The sequence below is a fragment of the Dermacentor variabilis genome, chromosome 3 (assembly GCF_050947875.1).
Source record: "Dermacentor variabilis isolate Ectoservices chromosome 3, ASM5094787v1, whole genome shotgun sequence".
NCBI classification, from domain to species: Eukaryota; Metazoa; Arthropoda; class Arachnida; order Ixodida; family Ixodidae; genus Dermacentor; species Dermacentor variabilis.
Genome location: NC_134570.1, coordinates 12,951,785 through 12,967,742, shown reverse-complemented (window position 1 = coordinate 12,967,742; position 15,958 = coordinate 12,951,785). Strand labels below are relative to the sequence as shown.

The following is a 15,958-nucleotide window of genomic DNA, read 5'->3' as shown; positions in this document are numbered from 1 at the left end:
TAAGACCAGAGGTTATTCCCTACGTACACAAGGCGTCACACAACCTTAAAAAGGTTGCTAACCGTCATGGTATTCCTCTGGTTTTCTCTGCGCCCAACAAGCTTTTGAAGCTGTGTTCTCGAGTTTGCTGTAAGAGCAGGCGGGGCTGCCGCACGAGGCGTGAGAAGCCCTTTGTTGAGTGCTCCAGAGGGGTTGTTTATGTAATTCCCTTGCACCGTTGTGGGCAGCTCTACATTGGTCAAACTGAGCGTTGTGTGAATGACCGTTTAAGGGAACATGCGCAAAAACTTAAAAAAAAAAAGAGAATAAGGGCGCACATTTGGTGGCTCATGTTACCGCGTGTGGTTGCGACGCTCGACTTTCTGCGACAACTATTCTTGGCAGGAGCGGCAACGCGTCTTCCAGGCTCGCTCTTGAGGCCTTCTTTATCAAGAAGAATAGAGATAGATGTGTGAGTGAGCCTTCCATCACATTACTGTATGGCGAATTTAACTTCTTGCGCAACCGCCTTTGACGTGCATGTACCGGCTTCTCTTTTGCTTGGTAGGCGCATGCGTGACAAGAGGATATATATATTTATGCACCATCCTTCCTTCCATTAAACAGTTGTGAGTAGCGCTTGTCCTTGTCTGTCTTCCTTGTGTCCGTGGTTTTATTTACGCTAAGCCACTACTTCAATGTAACAGTGGCATAACAAAAAAAAAACAATCTTGCTGTTACTAAAATGGAGGTGGTACGTACTTATATACTTTCTAAACCTATTCTACGATGGCGCTGTTGTATATGCAGGTGCCATTTAAGACCACCGGTTCATGTTTAAGTTCACAAAGACAGTCTGAGGAAATATGTTGGAGGATTCTGTTTTCTTGATATCAGATAAATAAAACTGAGACGACGCACACCTCGCATTGTGACACTTTTAATGTGAGCAGAATAAGTTAAGGTGGCATCAAAGTGTACGTCAACATCAATTGCCTCAACAACTTCAGAGATATAGGTCGCCAGAAACGTCAATTACTGGCTGGTTGGCACGACAGTTTCTGCAATCGGGAGCGCTGCACTGGCGTAAGAAGAAGCAGAGGACGTGCACAGGAACGACGCTCACTTGCAACTGACGTTTATTAAAGAAAAAGAAATATTCCGCCACGAGCAATAACACACATACGCTGGGAGTGCTTTCCCTTTTTTTAACGAATAAATAAAATTATAAAAATGAGGGGGGGGGGCGGCACTAGGGAGGTGAAGAGGCGAATGCGAAACCTTGGTTTTATCTTTCCTAACTTGCTGACACTGGTGGCAGCGTGGTCGTCACAAGCGAGCGCATCTCACGTTCATATGTTCATATTCTGTTTCTTTCGGTACCACTTTAAAGGGTCCCTGAAACGGCTCGGAGAAATTTTGTAGACGCGTAAGGTATGGCTAAAGTTAATCATTCGCACCAGGCAAGTACCTAAGGGGGGCCCGGGGGCCCCGGCATCCCCGCCCCCCTCCCGAAATTAAGTGGAATTCCCACCCCCCTGCCCATGCACGCCACCACTCCTCGCACACGTTGATAAAGCGCCGCCAAATCAAGCTTGAGACTTGACAGCCATTCGGCGGTCAACATTTTGCTGCCTCTTTCACTCCTTTTGGAAGGCGGTAGTTACCGGCATCTTTTGGGGTGTGAAGGCCAGTTTTCTCATCGATTCGGTGCCAGCGCGATTAACTCGAGACGCGTTCAGTTGTCACCACCTATACAACGCTCACGCACATCGCTGTTGCTTCGTTAGTTCAACCTTTTTTGCTTAGACTCATCGAGGAACCAGGAAATGGATTCGGTTCGTAGTCAGCTGGTCTGTATGCACGAGAAACGAGTTGTGGCCGGAGAAAATGCCAGTTGCTTTTAACTCTTCCTTTTGCTTCACTATTTCCTGGAGTGACGGCTCACCACGATGTTGGCAGATCCTCGGAACCATATACCCGCGATATGGGTCAGACAAGGTAGAAAATAAAATAACGCTACACAGCGTCCATCATCAGACCCTGCAATATTAACCGTTAAACCCATGGGCAATATGAGTGTCAACCGTTACCTTGTCTGGCTTTTCCCTAATTGTACTGCACGTTTCGTGCAAAATTGGCAACTGCAAACAAGAGTCGCAAGGAGTTGAGAAATTAAGCGATCTGCTAAGGGAGAGAGCTAAGGCAACAACCAAGCAGGAGGAAAAAGCGAAAATTAACAAATCTAACCGTTGTTTGTGAAAATATTTATGGATCAACATCTTTCATTTAAAGAGGAAGTAGAGAAACGCTGCCGGAAGTGGAGAATTATTCCGTGTGTTTTGAATAACGCCTCTACAGTTATCAGTCGAGCCGCCTCACGTAGCCTTTTCTCTGCTGTGCTAATGTAGGTGATTTTCTAACCTTCTGCGGTGGGCGCAGTACGTCTAGAACCGCAGCGTCCTGTGCTCTACGCAATTGTACGGGACTGGTGACCACGCATCGTTACACAACTTTCCGAATAACAATACGAGTCGGTTTTGGCACTTGGTATAGCAAACGAGGGATTATGAAGAATTGTGATTGTTCCGCAAATATATATTTCTTTATAGTTATTTCAGACCTAATTCAAAAAACTCTACTAGAAATCTTTATTTTAGACTTTCGCTTATTTACTGGCTCCTGGCAGTGTTCTTCCTGCGCTTCTTTCCTGCGCGAGTCCATTTGATGTGGTTCCTCATTTGTCAAGTAAAGGAGACGTTTATCTCACAGGCGTACCTGTAAGATAGAACTTATTTCATTTCTCTTTTGCGGCTTTACGCGTATTTATGGCGAACGGCAGGCTTTATTCACGTTTGTACTATTAAGGTACCCCCCCCCCTCATTTTCATAGAAAAGTTACTTTGGTTTGCCCCCTCCCCCCCGAAAAAATATCCTGGGTACGTTCCTGATTCGCACCGTGATTTGTGTGAAGCGTCTCATATTAAGAGAGTTACGGACAATTACGAGTTACCCTCCTCCACAGTCATGCATTTTCCCCTCAACTCGTTCGCCGAGTGATCGGGGTTAAGCTCCGCCCTCACTGGCTCTGCGTCATGATGGCACGTCGTGTCGTCGACTTCCGGTTCTCTAGGAGCGAGCGCGCGAAGCCTCTCCAGACTCTCCGCCAGCTGCTTGTCAGTCGACTCCAAGCGAGAGCTATCGCAGCAACGTGAGTTGCGAGCATTCTGTCGCAGCGCCAAACATTTCTGGTATTCCGGTAACTACAAGCGAGCTGGGCGTTTCGACTGATGGCTGGAGGCATAAACTCAAGCTGATGAAGGAACCTTAGCGTAGACGTATACGTGGGCAGTCTGATAGGTCTGAACGGTCCAGTCACTTATTGGCGCAGCGCTTGACCAGCCCAACAAAGAGCTAATATTGCTCTAACCAAGTGTGAAACATTTTAAACATTTACATAAACAACGTGTTAACGATTGCACTTCTGCGAAAAATTTACACCAGCCGCAAAGAAGAATACATTTCGTTACTGCTACTGTGTGTGGTTGAGCTCTGTGCCACAAGGTGGCTGCACCTTGCAGATCATTCACATTTGCGCTTGTGCTCAACCCCTGAAACGCCACGGTCAAACGGACAGGCCCTAGCTGTCCCCTTGCGCCTGCGTTTACCCGAATACCGGACTCGCGAAGCGCTATTGCGGTAGTAATCCTCCGCTGTAAAGTGATGGCCGCAAACGCGCAAATCCTGGCGCCGATGGAATAGCGGCAGTCCGACGCGCTGCAGCCAGTTCGCTCTTCTGCTGCCTTGCAGAGGGACACGATGTCGCAGCCAGTCGCTACGTTTGCAGCCCACAACGCAACAAAGTCAAATCATGGTGCTCGCGAAAAGCCCCAGATTGACTCTGATAGCGGAGCTCTCGTCAAAATGGAGCACGTTGTAACACAAGCAGACGACGCTTGCTGTGTGCCAGAAGTGCTTAAGTGTAGCGAGAAATTGTTCTTGTGCATTCTCTTTATGTTACTTTCTTTTTATAGAAACAAATTACCTACATTCCAACTATTACGAACAACATTTGTTCACCATAAAATTCACCACACGCCCTGGGCAGCCAGTCGGATAGCTCGCCCTACTAACGTCATTAGGGTGAATGACTTCAAAAGGGTAGGGGCAGCTTAAAATTCAGCCGAGCGATGTGCTGCGATCGGCAGCGATGTACCTTCTTAAAACCTTTAATAAGTTACACGCTTTACGCGGAGCACTTAGATGCGCCAATTAATGATCAAAAGGGCCTACGCTAACGACTCGATACGTTTGTGCGAAATCGTCAAAATCGTTTGAGGGTCGCTTTAATGATCGCCTTTACGCAAGAAAATCCAGGTCACCGGGAGTCAGAGAGGTTGACCGGAATAACATTCGGTCTGCTGCTTTGGTGCGACCGAGACTATAAAAATCAGGAAGACTCCATAGAAAGGATATAGGCAGAATATAGGCACAACAGTTGCAGAACATTCACAGGCAGAACACTAGCGTGTTCAGCGTCTTATGAGCTGACTAATCGTGACGTGGGTATTCAATAGGAATCTTTTCAGACGTTTAGACTAATCACCCAGTAAAGCGCGATCAACTTGCGTCTCAAGTCGTAGGCTGCAGCAGAAAATACCATCAATGGTCTCCTTGAAACAGCCGATGTTCATAACGAGTCCATGGCGCTTGGCACATATTTCGAGATCACGTGCTTGTATGAAATACACCCGAACGGGCACACGCACGTACATCATACAAGTGGCGCCTCTGTTCTCTCATGCACATGTTTGCAACCATCGCATTCCGTGCACATCGGAAGCAAACGTGAGGTTCTTGCCGTATCGAAAGCAGCATACGGACACGCGAGTCTCCGTGCACATTTCGCAACCATGCTGAAGAAAGGGGGCGTGCTTTACGAAGCCTGAGTCTCACCGTCTTTCGTAGATGTTAACGCAAGCGTGAAACATGACCCTTCAAACACAGCGACACTGCCTGTGTGCACATCTTGAGGATTTTTCACCGGAAATTGAGATCGAGTTTCAGCAATACGTAAGCGTGACGTGAGAATAGTAAGGTAGCGCGAGTGCGGAGGTATGCGTGTGCGCATGCGTGAAGTGCTCCCACTAGCTGACGGGTGCGGTGCAGCTGGCAGCATAAACCGCGCCTGTCTTCGTGTCGCTAAGCCACGCATGTGCTCGCCAACTCACTATATTTCCACGGCTCAGGGCACTCGTCGAATGCGGTTTCCGGTTCTCGAAGCTCCGCCGCCAAATCGAAGTCCATGGAATAGCAGACGGTGTGAAGTACGTACGTGTACGCGACCTTCCACCTGGTGAAAACCGGAGAGAGGCAAAAGAGGGGCAGGTGTGAAAATGGCTGGAGCTTTGGGCTGTATGATCGCCGTACGCTGAACTGTGTGACAGAGAAACCCTGCGCCTCGGAGATGGGCGACTGCCAATCCCGGCATGGGTCAGGAGAATACCCGCCTCGCATGAGGTAGTCTGCAGTTTTCTTTCTTCCTACCTCGTGCTAGAAGAGTGTAGGGAAGGGCTCTAAGCAAGCGAAGCGTCGGACAAGGTGCTTCTTTCCTGGCTTCACTTCTGTGCTACGGGATAGGATTATCGCTTTTACTACAGTAAATGAGCGCTGCCATACGTGTAAGCAGGAAGTGCGGCGGGTGCTAACGTAGACATTATGTTAATTATGAAACGTAGGAAGTAACCGTGCATCCGTGTGATCCCAACCTAGGTAGGGCTAATTAGACATAGCTGAAGTGGTTGGAAACAGCTTGCTTTCGGCTACTTCAGTTCACTTATCGGGAAGATTACCCAAAAGCATTACGATCGGAGTACATTTTATTTATGCAACGTTACATCACTTGTCGCCAGCACTCCACAGCTTCAATAACGACGCCACCGGCAAGCTTCGAAATGATGTTTTTGTTGCGCGCCAACAAGATATATATATATATATATATATATATATATATATATATATATATATATATATATATATATATATATATATATATATATATATATATATATATATATATATATAGTAGGCAAAGAGGGATTCTTCAGGCTACCTTTCAAACGTAAAGAACTTGAGTGGTGCTACAAGGTAAACAGAACAAGTATTTAATTTCGACAGTTTCGATCGGTGGACCGATCTTCATCAGGGTTTACAAAAAAATGGCAGTTCGGCCCTGGTAGTGAAGACACCAGACCGGGTGCCCGGTCGTTCTTACATACATCAAACCGAGAGGAACAGTTGTGACAGTGATTGATTTTCAGCGCCTTGGCAGATTTACAGCGGCCTTTGGCAGCTATGCAGGGCAAGAGGAAGGCGGAGTCACATGTATGTAGAGCAAGGAGGTCAGTGAGGGAAAAAAAAGGAAAAAGAAAGAAAACGGAAAGAAACAGAAAAAAAAAAAAGCACACAGGAGGACGGAGACGTAAGACGGAGAGGGAGGGGGGCGGGAAGTAGCGGCAGCTAGGTTCCCGTGCACCCGAGGCAAGGAGGGAGAAAGCGGTCGTTCCGCAGCACCAGTGCGTGGGCTGCCGTTGTAGCGGGAGAGAGGGCAAGTTCAATCGGGTGGCGGGGGGCACAATAGAGAAGGGGCCGAGAATGAAGAGAGAAGAGCGGCAACTTTAGAAAGACACACAGTGTCACAGTACACATATACAAGGCACGGCCCGTTCCGGCAACTTTGTGGTCCAGCTACGGTGCGAAAAAAATAAAAAATATATAGTTCCAAAAAAGAATATATGCATGGGATTCGCAAAGCAGGTGCGCCCATGGGCTTAGATTTAGGGAGTCGAGTTAAATAGCCTCCTTGTGGTCCAGTTTTTGAACGTTTAACAGACAACTGACATCAAGTCAGCACGTGCGTATTTAAAGAAGGGCAATAGGTCACTCAGAATGACCACTTCAGTGGCCAGTGGCAGGGTCCAGGAAACTGAATTTATTGTTTTCCGCTCGCCCCCTTGAGGCGCATGCGGAGGGGTGGGCAAGCAGTGAATAAGCGTCTCAATTTTAGAGTACAGAGCATGTATTCGCGTTTACCATGCACTTTCACGGCAAATCCCGGAGGCACGTCAGCCGCCCCGGACTCTCATTAATTCCTTTAGTGTAGGTTCCAAATTTATGGATGAAAAAAGATTCTCTCTGCTCGCGTGCACGGGTGTGTTGGAAACCAGACTGCAAGAGCACAACGCTCACGCGTTCAAAGGAGTGATCTGGCAGCCGAACGTGCCTGGAGAAGGGTAAATTGGGGAGACTTTTCACATGTGCGCGGTGATTGTTAAACCGCAGGCGGAAAGGAGTCTCTGTTTGGCCGATATATTCCTGCTTACACACCTCGCATCGAATTTTGTACACGACGTTACTGGAATCACAGTCAAGATTTTCGGTAATTTTGTATACGAAGGGCGAGTTCGATGCTTCAGCCGTGTCTGCTGTTGTCATGTGACGGCATACCTTGCAACGAGGTTTCCCACACGGTCGACAGCCCTTGGGCGTGTTTGACTTCTGTGTCCTCGCCCTGACTAACAAATCCCTTAAATTTTTGTTTCTTCTATACACAACCCGAGGCGGCTGCTTGAAGATAGTAGCGAGTCGGATGCTCTGTTTCATGATATTAAAATGGCGGGTGAGAATGGCATTGACCCGCGGAGCACCGGTGGTGTATGTGAGGACCAAGTTTGGATCTGATTGTGTATTGGTATTGCTAACCTTTTCTCCCATTATCTGTGCTCGATCTAAACTGCGGGCGCGTTCAATGGCATCGTCTACTATTTTTGGAGGATATTTTTGGCGTATGAGAGCACATTTCAGTTCCTCCGCGTGTCGCTCAAATTGCGCAGATTCGGAACAGACTCTTCTGTATCTGTGGGCCTGGGAGTAGGGAATGCCTGTTTTGCAGTGATGGGGGTGACTACTATAAAAATGCAAATATTGCTGACGATCTGTCGGCTTTCTGTATAGGGACGTGGAAATGCGACCGCCACTCAGTGACAGAGTGACGTCGAGGAAGGGAATACTATTTTGGGAGAAGTTGTACGTAAAGCTGATTGACGGGTGCAGAGAATTGAAATTGGAAATGAAGTCTAAGAGACTTTGTTCATTGTCGGCCCACACAAAGAAAATGTCATCCAGGAATCGCTTATAAAATATTGGTTTTACGGCCGAGTTTGCGAGGAAGGGTATTTCTAAAGATGCCATAAAGATATTTGCATAATTTGGGGCCATCTTCGTTCCCATGGCGGTTCCACTGATTTGCAAATAATGCTTGTCCTCGAACTCAAAGTGATTATATTTCAGTACTAGATTTAAAAGAGTCTCAACTGTGTCTTTATCTAATTGCTTAGGTTGGCTGGAGCCAGCGTAAGCTGAAACTGCGGAAGCTATGCCCTCGGCGTGAGGTATGTTGGTGTACAAAGATGCGACATCCATAGTGACCAAGTAACCCCCCGCCGGTACCGTCAGGTTTGATACCTCCCGAAGGAAATGATTTGTGTCTTTAATGTACGAGGGAAATGAAGATGGGATGTCCTTAATGAGACTGTCAATAAAGCTGGATATTTTCTCAGTCACTGTTCCATTACTGGAAACGATAGGCCGACCGGGATTGTTTATTTTGTGGATTTTGGGTAGTAGGTATAGAAACGGCCGGGGCCAGAGTTTCTTGGTATCAATGCTTTGAGCGTCTTATCGGTTATCTGCCCTGCCTTGCGAGGTTTATATATATATATATATATATATATATATATATATATATATATATATATATATATATATATATATATATATATATATATATATATATATATATATAGAGAGAGAGAGAGAGAGAGAGAGAGAGAGAGAGAGAGCGAATGATAAATGAAAGGCGCGGAGGTTAACCAGGACTGAACCCGGTTGGCTACCCTACACTGGGGAAAGGGAAAAGGGAGTCCACTGGGGATATCATTCGGTCAGTCAGTCTGGATCACAGAGGGGTACTCAATCCGGTAGCTTTCAAATATTGCAGGAGCGCTTTTGTGGCCTTTTGTAGCTGCGATATGCGAGGCCATGGTCCCACGATCTTGTTCAAGGCGAACGGATTCTATCTAACTGATTTGGAGCTGTGCAGAGGATATACCTTTCATTTTCAAAAGATAGGCAGTAGCACAGTAGATGTTCTATAATCTCCTCGACACCGCAGGCATTGCACTCGGCACTATCAGCAATTCCAATCAAACGCGCATATGCATTGCTGAATGCGACGCCCAAACGTAAGCGGCTCAGCATTGTTTCCTAATTTCGCGGAAGCCCTGGTAACAGCCGCAGTTCCATACATGGGTAGCTATACAAGGGAAGTAGCAGAATAATTTTAAATAATGAGAAAAGGTAGTGGGTGTGTTAGTCAGCCTTCCGTAGCCTCATCTTTGAAGGAAATGGGCTTGTTGAACAATGGTGAACAACGGTGTTAATCTCACCCGCGACCACGAGGCCATGTTTCGGGAATGACAAGTGCTTTTATTCACATCGAGCAGGCGCACACGCTTGATGTAAGGTTTCAAAAAGTCATCGTGTTTTTTTTTTTTCAATAAACACAGTTGTATGTTCAGGACCTAACAGTTGTAACAAAGGAGCTAATAAATAAACGACAAAGAATGAAAGGGACCAACTCAAGAGATAAGATAGATTTCGCGAAACTCTCAAAACTGATTAACAAGGGAAAAGTAAGTGATATTCGAAATTGTAACGTGAGAAAGACTGAAGAAGCCGTAAGAAATGGACGCAGCCTGAAATCAGTAAGAAGGAAACTTGACATCCAAGATGTATGCCAAAATGTATGCACTGAAAGATAAGCACGGTAATATTATCAGCAATCTCGAAGGTATAGTAAAACAAGCGGATGAATTTTGTAGTGACCTGTACAGTACCCAGAGGAGTCAGCATAACTCCATTCGAAACAGTAATGAACAGAATACAGAAACTCTTCCTATAACCTGCGATGAGGTCAGATGGGCCTTGCAAGACATGAAACGGGGAAAAGCAGCAGGAGAATATGGAATAACAGACGATTTAATCAAAGATTGAGGAGACATAATGCTTGCAAAACTGGCCGCTCTCTATACCAAGTGCCTGTCGACTGCAAGTGTCCCAGAAAACTGGAAGAATGCAAATATTATGCTAATACACAAAAAGGGAGACGTTAAAGAATATAAAAATTATAGGCCCACTAGCTTACTCGCAGTATTATATAAAATATTCACCAAAATAATCTGCAATAGAATAAGGGCAACACTGGACTTTAGTCAACCAAGGAAACAGGCAGGTTTCAGGAAGGGATACTCTAAAATGGATCACATCCATGTCATTAATCAGGTTATCGAGAAATCCGCAGAGTACAATCAGCCTCTCCATATGGCTTTCGTAGATTACGGAAAAGTCCTTGATTCAGGAGAGATACGAGCACTCATAGAGGCATTACGTAATCAAGGAGTACAGACCACTTACGTAAATGTCTTGGAAAATATCTACAGAGATTCCTCAGCTGCCTTAATTCAACACAAGGAAAGTAGGAAGATTCCAATAAAGAAAGGGGTCAGACAAGGAAACACAATTTCTCCTATGCTATTCACTGCGTGCTTGTAAGAAGTATTCAAGCTATTAAACTGAGAAGGTTTAGGAATAAGGATCAACGGCGAATACCTCAGCAACTTTGGCTTTGCCGTTCGCATTGTTCTATTCAGCAACACTGCAGGCGAGTTACAACAAATGATTGAGGACCTTAATGGAGAGAGTGGAAGAGGGGCTGAAGATTAATTTGAAGGAGACAAAGATAATGATGAATAACCGGGTAAGGGAACAAGAGTTCAGGATCGCCAGTCAGCCTCTAGAGTCTGGTAAGGGAGTACGTTTACCTAAGTCAATTAATAACATAGAACCCTGATCATGAAAAGGAAATTCATAGAATAAAGATGGGTTGGATCGCATGCGGCAGACATAGTGAGCTCCTGACTGGGAGCTTACCGTTATCATTCAAAAGGAAAGTATGCAATCAGTGCATTTTACCGGTGCTGAAATATGGCGCAGAGACTTGGAGACTGACAAAGAAGCTTGAGAACAAGTTAAGGACCGCGAAAAGAGCGATGGAACGAAGAATGCTAGGCATAACGTTTAGAGACATAAAGAGAGCGCTTTGGGTCAGATTGCAAACTGGTATAGACGACATCAGGCACGTACCCAGGACTTCCTTTCGGGGGTAGGGGGGGGGGTGTCCCCCAACCCAAGGTAACTTTCCGTGCAAATGAGGGGCGTACCTTTACTAGTACAAATATGAATCACGCCCGCCACTCGCCATAAAGACGCGTAAACCTGCAAAAAAGAAATGAGATAAGGTGAATCTCACAGGTACGCCTGTGATGTGGTACGCCTGTGTACTTGGCAAACAAGGAACCACACCAAATGATTCGCGCGGGAAAGAAGAGCAGGAACAACACTGCCAAGAAAAAGCAAACGAGCGAAAGTGTAAAATTAAGATTTTTATGGTAGCATACAACTTGAAAGAAAATAGCAGTTTGCAACCAAGGCACACGGACCGCGCGGGGTTGTGTTGCTCCTCCAGCCAATCAGGGAAGCAAACAAAATTCTCGTTTTGTGGCCTTTTCAAAATGAGGTCGCACTTGATAGCTCCGCAGCGTCTGCTGTTCTTGAAGAGTGCTTTCATCGACGGAAGCAATAAAGTGTTCTACGGAGTGTATGCAAAGTGTATGGAGTCTGAGTGGTTCACTCTTCCGAAGTCTACCTGCCGTGATTGCTTAGTGGCAATGGTTTTGGGCTGCTAAGCACGAGGTAGCAGGATGGAGGCGCAATGTGAAAGCACCCGTGTACTTAGATTTAGGCGCACGTTAAAGAACCGCAGTTGGGCCAAATTTCCGGAGTCCCCCACCAGGGCGTGCCTCATAATCTGATCGTGGTTTTGGCATGTAAAACTCCATACTTAATCAATTAAATCTTCAAAAGTCTGCGGTGCAGTTCATTTCACTGCTGAACCCGTCTACCCATAAATTTCACTGCCAACTCAAGTGAAACTTGACAATAAACAGTTGTACCGATGCAAGCATTTTATTTCAGTTCAATAAAGGATTAGGATTTCGCCATTTCACTATAACAGGCGAGGGAAAACGTAAAAAAATACGCACTAATAACTTTATTTTTGTGGTTACCAACTTTGTTTGGGTAACGGGAAAATTTTCAAATACGAATTATTTGCAGCCTCGCGGAGGAACAGTGGCTGGCGGTTACGAGGGCGTGGGCGGGGCTTCATTGCAGACTTAAGTTGTACCGACTATAGTAGCGTTTTCGAATTAGATCTGGAATAATTATAAAGAAATATATATTTCCGGAACAATCACAATTCTTTACAATCACTCGTTTGCTATACCAAGTGCCAAAACCGACTCATATTGTTATTTGGAAAGTTGCGTAATGATGCGTGGTCACCAGTCGCGTACAGCCAAGTAGAGTGCAGAACGCTGCGGTTCTAGACGTACTGCGCCCACCGCGGAACATTAGAACACCCACATAAGCATAGCAGAGAAGTGGCTACGTCAGGCGACTCGATTGATCAATATAGAAGCGTCATTTAAAACACACAATATCATTCTCCCCTTCTGGTGGCGTTTTCTCTACGTCCTTCTTAAATAAAAAGATGTCGATCCGTAAAAATTCTCATAAACAACGGCTAAATTTGTTAATTTTCGCTTTTCGTTCCTATTTGGCTGTTGCCTTGGCTCTCTCCCTTAGTATATCGCCTAATTTCTCAACTGCTTGCGACTATTGTTTCCAGTTGCCAATTTTGGAAGAAAAGTGCTGTACAGTTAAATAAAAGCCAGGCGAGGTAACGGGGGACAGTCATATTTCGCATGGGTTTAAGGGTTATTATTGCAGGGTCTGATGATGGACGCTCTTTCGCATTATTTTAATTTGCACTTTATTTATAACCCCTCTCGCGGGCATATCGTTCCGACGATCTGCCAGCGTCGCGGCGAGCTGTCACTCGAGGAAATAATGAAGCAAAAGGGAAAGTTAAACGCAACTAGTGTTGTCTCCTACCGCAACTCGTTCCTGGAGCATACAGACCAACTGACTACGAACCGAATCCCTTTCCTGGTCTGTGGATCAGTCTAAACAAAGAAGGTTGAACTAACGAAGCAACAGCGATGCGCATGACCGTTGAATAGGTAGTGACAACTGAACGCATCTCGAGTTAATCGCGCGGGCACCGAATCGATGAGAAAACTGGCCTTCATACCCCAGGACATGCCGATAACTACCGCCATCAAAAAGGAGTGAACAAGGCAGCAAAATATTGACCGCCGAATAGCTGGCACGTCTCAACATTGATTTGACGGCGCTTTAGGAATGTGTGTGAGGACTGGTAGCGAGCGCGGAGAGGGGGTGGGGGCGGCCCCCCCCCTCCCCCCCTGGGTACGTGCCTGGACGACATTCCAATTGACATGAAGAGAAAAAAATGGCGCTGCGCAGGTCATGTAATGCATAGAGTAGATAACCGTTGGACCATTAGGGTGACAGCATGGGTACCAAGAGAAGGGAAGCGCAGTACAGGACGGCAGAAGACTGGGTGGTGCGATGCAATGAGGAAATTCGCGGGTGTTAGTTAGAATCGGTTGGCGCATGGCAGGGTAATTGGAGATCGCAGGGAGGGGCCTTCGTCCTGCAGGGGACAAAAAGTATGATGATGATGATGATGATGATGATGATGTAACAATTAGCAACTGAGCACACTCTTAAAGCGAAACATAGAAAAGTCGCCCACTGCGAATCATGCAATCAAACGAAGAGTAGCAAAATATCAATATTAAAAGCAAGAACACGTGCAGGCAGAACGCACTGTATTCCGAACACATTCCCGCTACACTTCCTGTCGCTTTAATGAGCAAGACGGTAATTGCGGACGTTTGGCGTTGCCGTAAGGAAACCACGCAATTCCCGTACTTTTGGAAGCTGAGCTCAAGAGCCGTTATAGGTCCCCGCTGCGAATTGAACGCGCCTTCTCTTTGCACACGGCCTTCTCCCATTAGCGCTCGCGTGCCGTTTTAGAGTCTGCTGGTTGCACGCGCGCTCTTCTTCGTTGTTCACTTGAGAACGTGAGAGAGAAAATGTTGCGAAAGAAACTATTTCTGGTGATCGTGCTCCTATATGGGCTGCAGAAATGAGCGTATTTTCCCTCTCCCAAATCACGAAGAAGAAGAAGAAGAAGATCACTTGTTGCACCGTGCAGTAGTTGTCCTCGCGTTGCCGAGCCCTCGCTGTACTGCACACGTCGGCAGAAACTGCGCGCTCCTGGAGAAGGGACACAATGCGATCGCGTGCGGGGGTTTTGGCGAGAGCGGAAGCGCAGCCACTGATGTGCGCAATAACTCTGTGTGCCAATGCATTTCTCAAGAAGCACAGCACGGTCGAAGTAAGCCTAGAATCATCTTACTCACTGTGTGAGAACGCACGCGGACGGATCGAAGACGACAAAATCACTGGGACGCCTTTCTTACGGCGTTTCAACTTGTTTTCCGTTCCTTCTATTTCGTTTTTCTGTATGTTACATGCAATAGCAACTTATCTCATTGACAACATATATCATTGTTCAGCAAGCACAGACACGCAGATACGTGGTCCTCTGCTTGCTGGGACGCTAGCGAATCTGTCACTGAGCTCGTCCCTGTAATACCTTCGGGTTACTGACAAAACAAGTTGAGTGGAAGAGTTTATGCCCTTAGAGTGTAGTACTCTACCAATCGACTTCCTGCCCCTCCCTCCTTTCAACCTCCATTGCAATGAATAACAGACACTGAGCGTGTTCAGAGCGTGAAGACGCAGGACTAATCTTTCGGAACCTCGCAGATAAGAGGACCGAAGGGGCGCCCCATGCCGCAAGGTATCCGTCGCTTTATCGCTGGAGCGCGTGCGTAATTGAGCGAGGCCTGACTGCACCCTGACCCAGTTCGGCAGCTCTGCATCCCCAGACGGCGACGCGACGCCAACACTTCTGCTGGCTGACACTGCCGTCGAGTGACGACACATTCGAGGTAAACGACCTCAGCGGAGCCGCCGTCGCACTTCTTTCCGGTCTCATCCGAGCGGAATAGGAACGCCGTTTCTCAACGAGCTTTCCCTGCACACCCGGCCGCATCGTGTCGGGTCACGTTTGCGAGCATTCAAGCACGCAGCCCCGCAGTCCACAGTGTGCTCGACATTTTCATCGGGCACCAGCGTGTGCCATTTAGTCCCGACACGATGTTTGCGACCCGGAAACATGAAGCTGCGCGAATAGGTGCCGGTCACACGAATGGACAGCACGAGCCCAGCTTGCACTGTTCTTGCCAATAGAAAAGCGCTAACTGCACGGTCGAGACGTCTTAATCAAAGAAGCCGTTACCTGTACCCGCTGAGGAACGAGTTCACTCCGCTATCACACCTTTGGTAATGCGCTCGTTCACCGCCGGCGCTCCGGAGCGTACGAGCGCACATTATTGGGCCAATGTCCGTGATTGCATTTGAACCGATGATGACCCTCTCAGCAGCAGGATGTCCTTGATCCGAGTGACAATGCGGGTAAAGCGACATGTGTTCACAGCTGTGGCAGCAAGTTTTAATAGGGGCGAAGTTTGTCAACCTTCCATCGTACCGTAAACCTCTCGATGTTCGAAGTAATCGAATTTGCACCAAATTTGAGAAGAGCCTGTGATACGCGAAAAATTGTTCCGTCTCGCTGTACTTAGTGTCCGCGAAATACTTCCAACTACCAGGGTGGAATAAGCGTGCGAAAAGTCCAGCATGGGTAGAGTCCGCCGCTTCCGTTGTTTGCCCCGAGGTATATGTCGACGGTGCTGCGCATGCGCAGTTGGAGTGCTTCCGCGAGCCGCCCTTCGCCTTGAGTCAT

At 46.9% G+C, this 15,958-nt stretch overlaps 1 protein-coding gene across 1 annotated transcript in view; it reads right to left on the bottom strand.

Moving 5' to 3' along the window:
* LOC142573888 (uncharacterized) overlaps positions 1–15,958 on the bottom strand; it is a 106,178-nt gene extending 90,220 nt beyond the window's left edge. The window contains exons 1-2 of the mRNA XM_075683101.1: positions 15,822–15,958; positions 5,211–5,332 (exon numbers count right to left, since the gene is read on the bottom strand). Of these exons, the coding sequence (XP_075539216.1) occupies positions 5,211–5,332; positions 15,822–15,958 (259 nt within the window). The remainder of the gene's footprint in view (positions 1–5,210; positions 5,333–15,821) is intronic.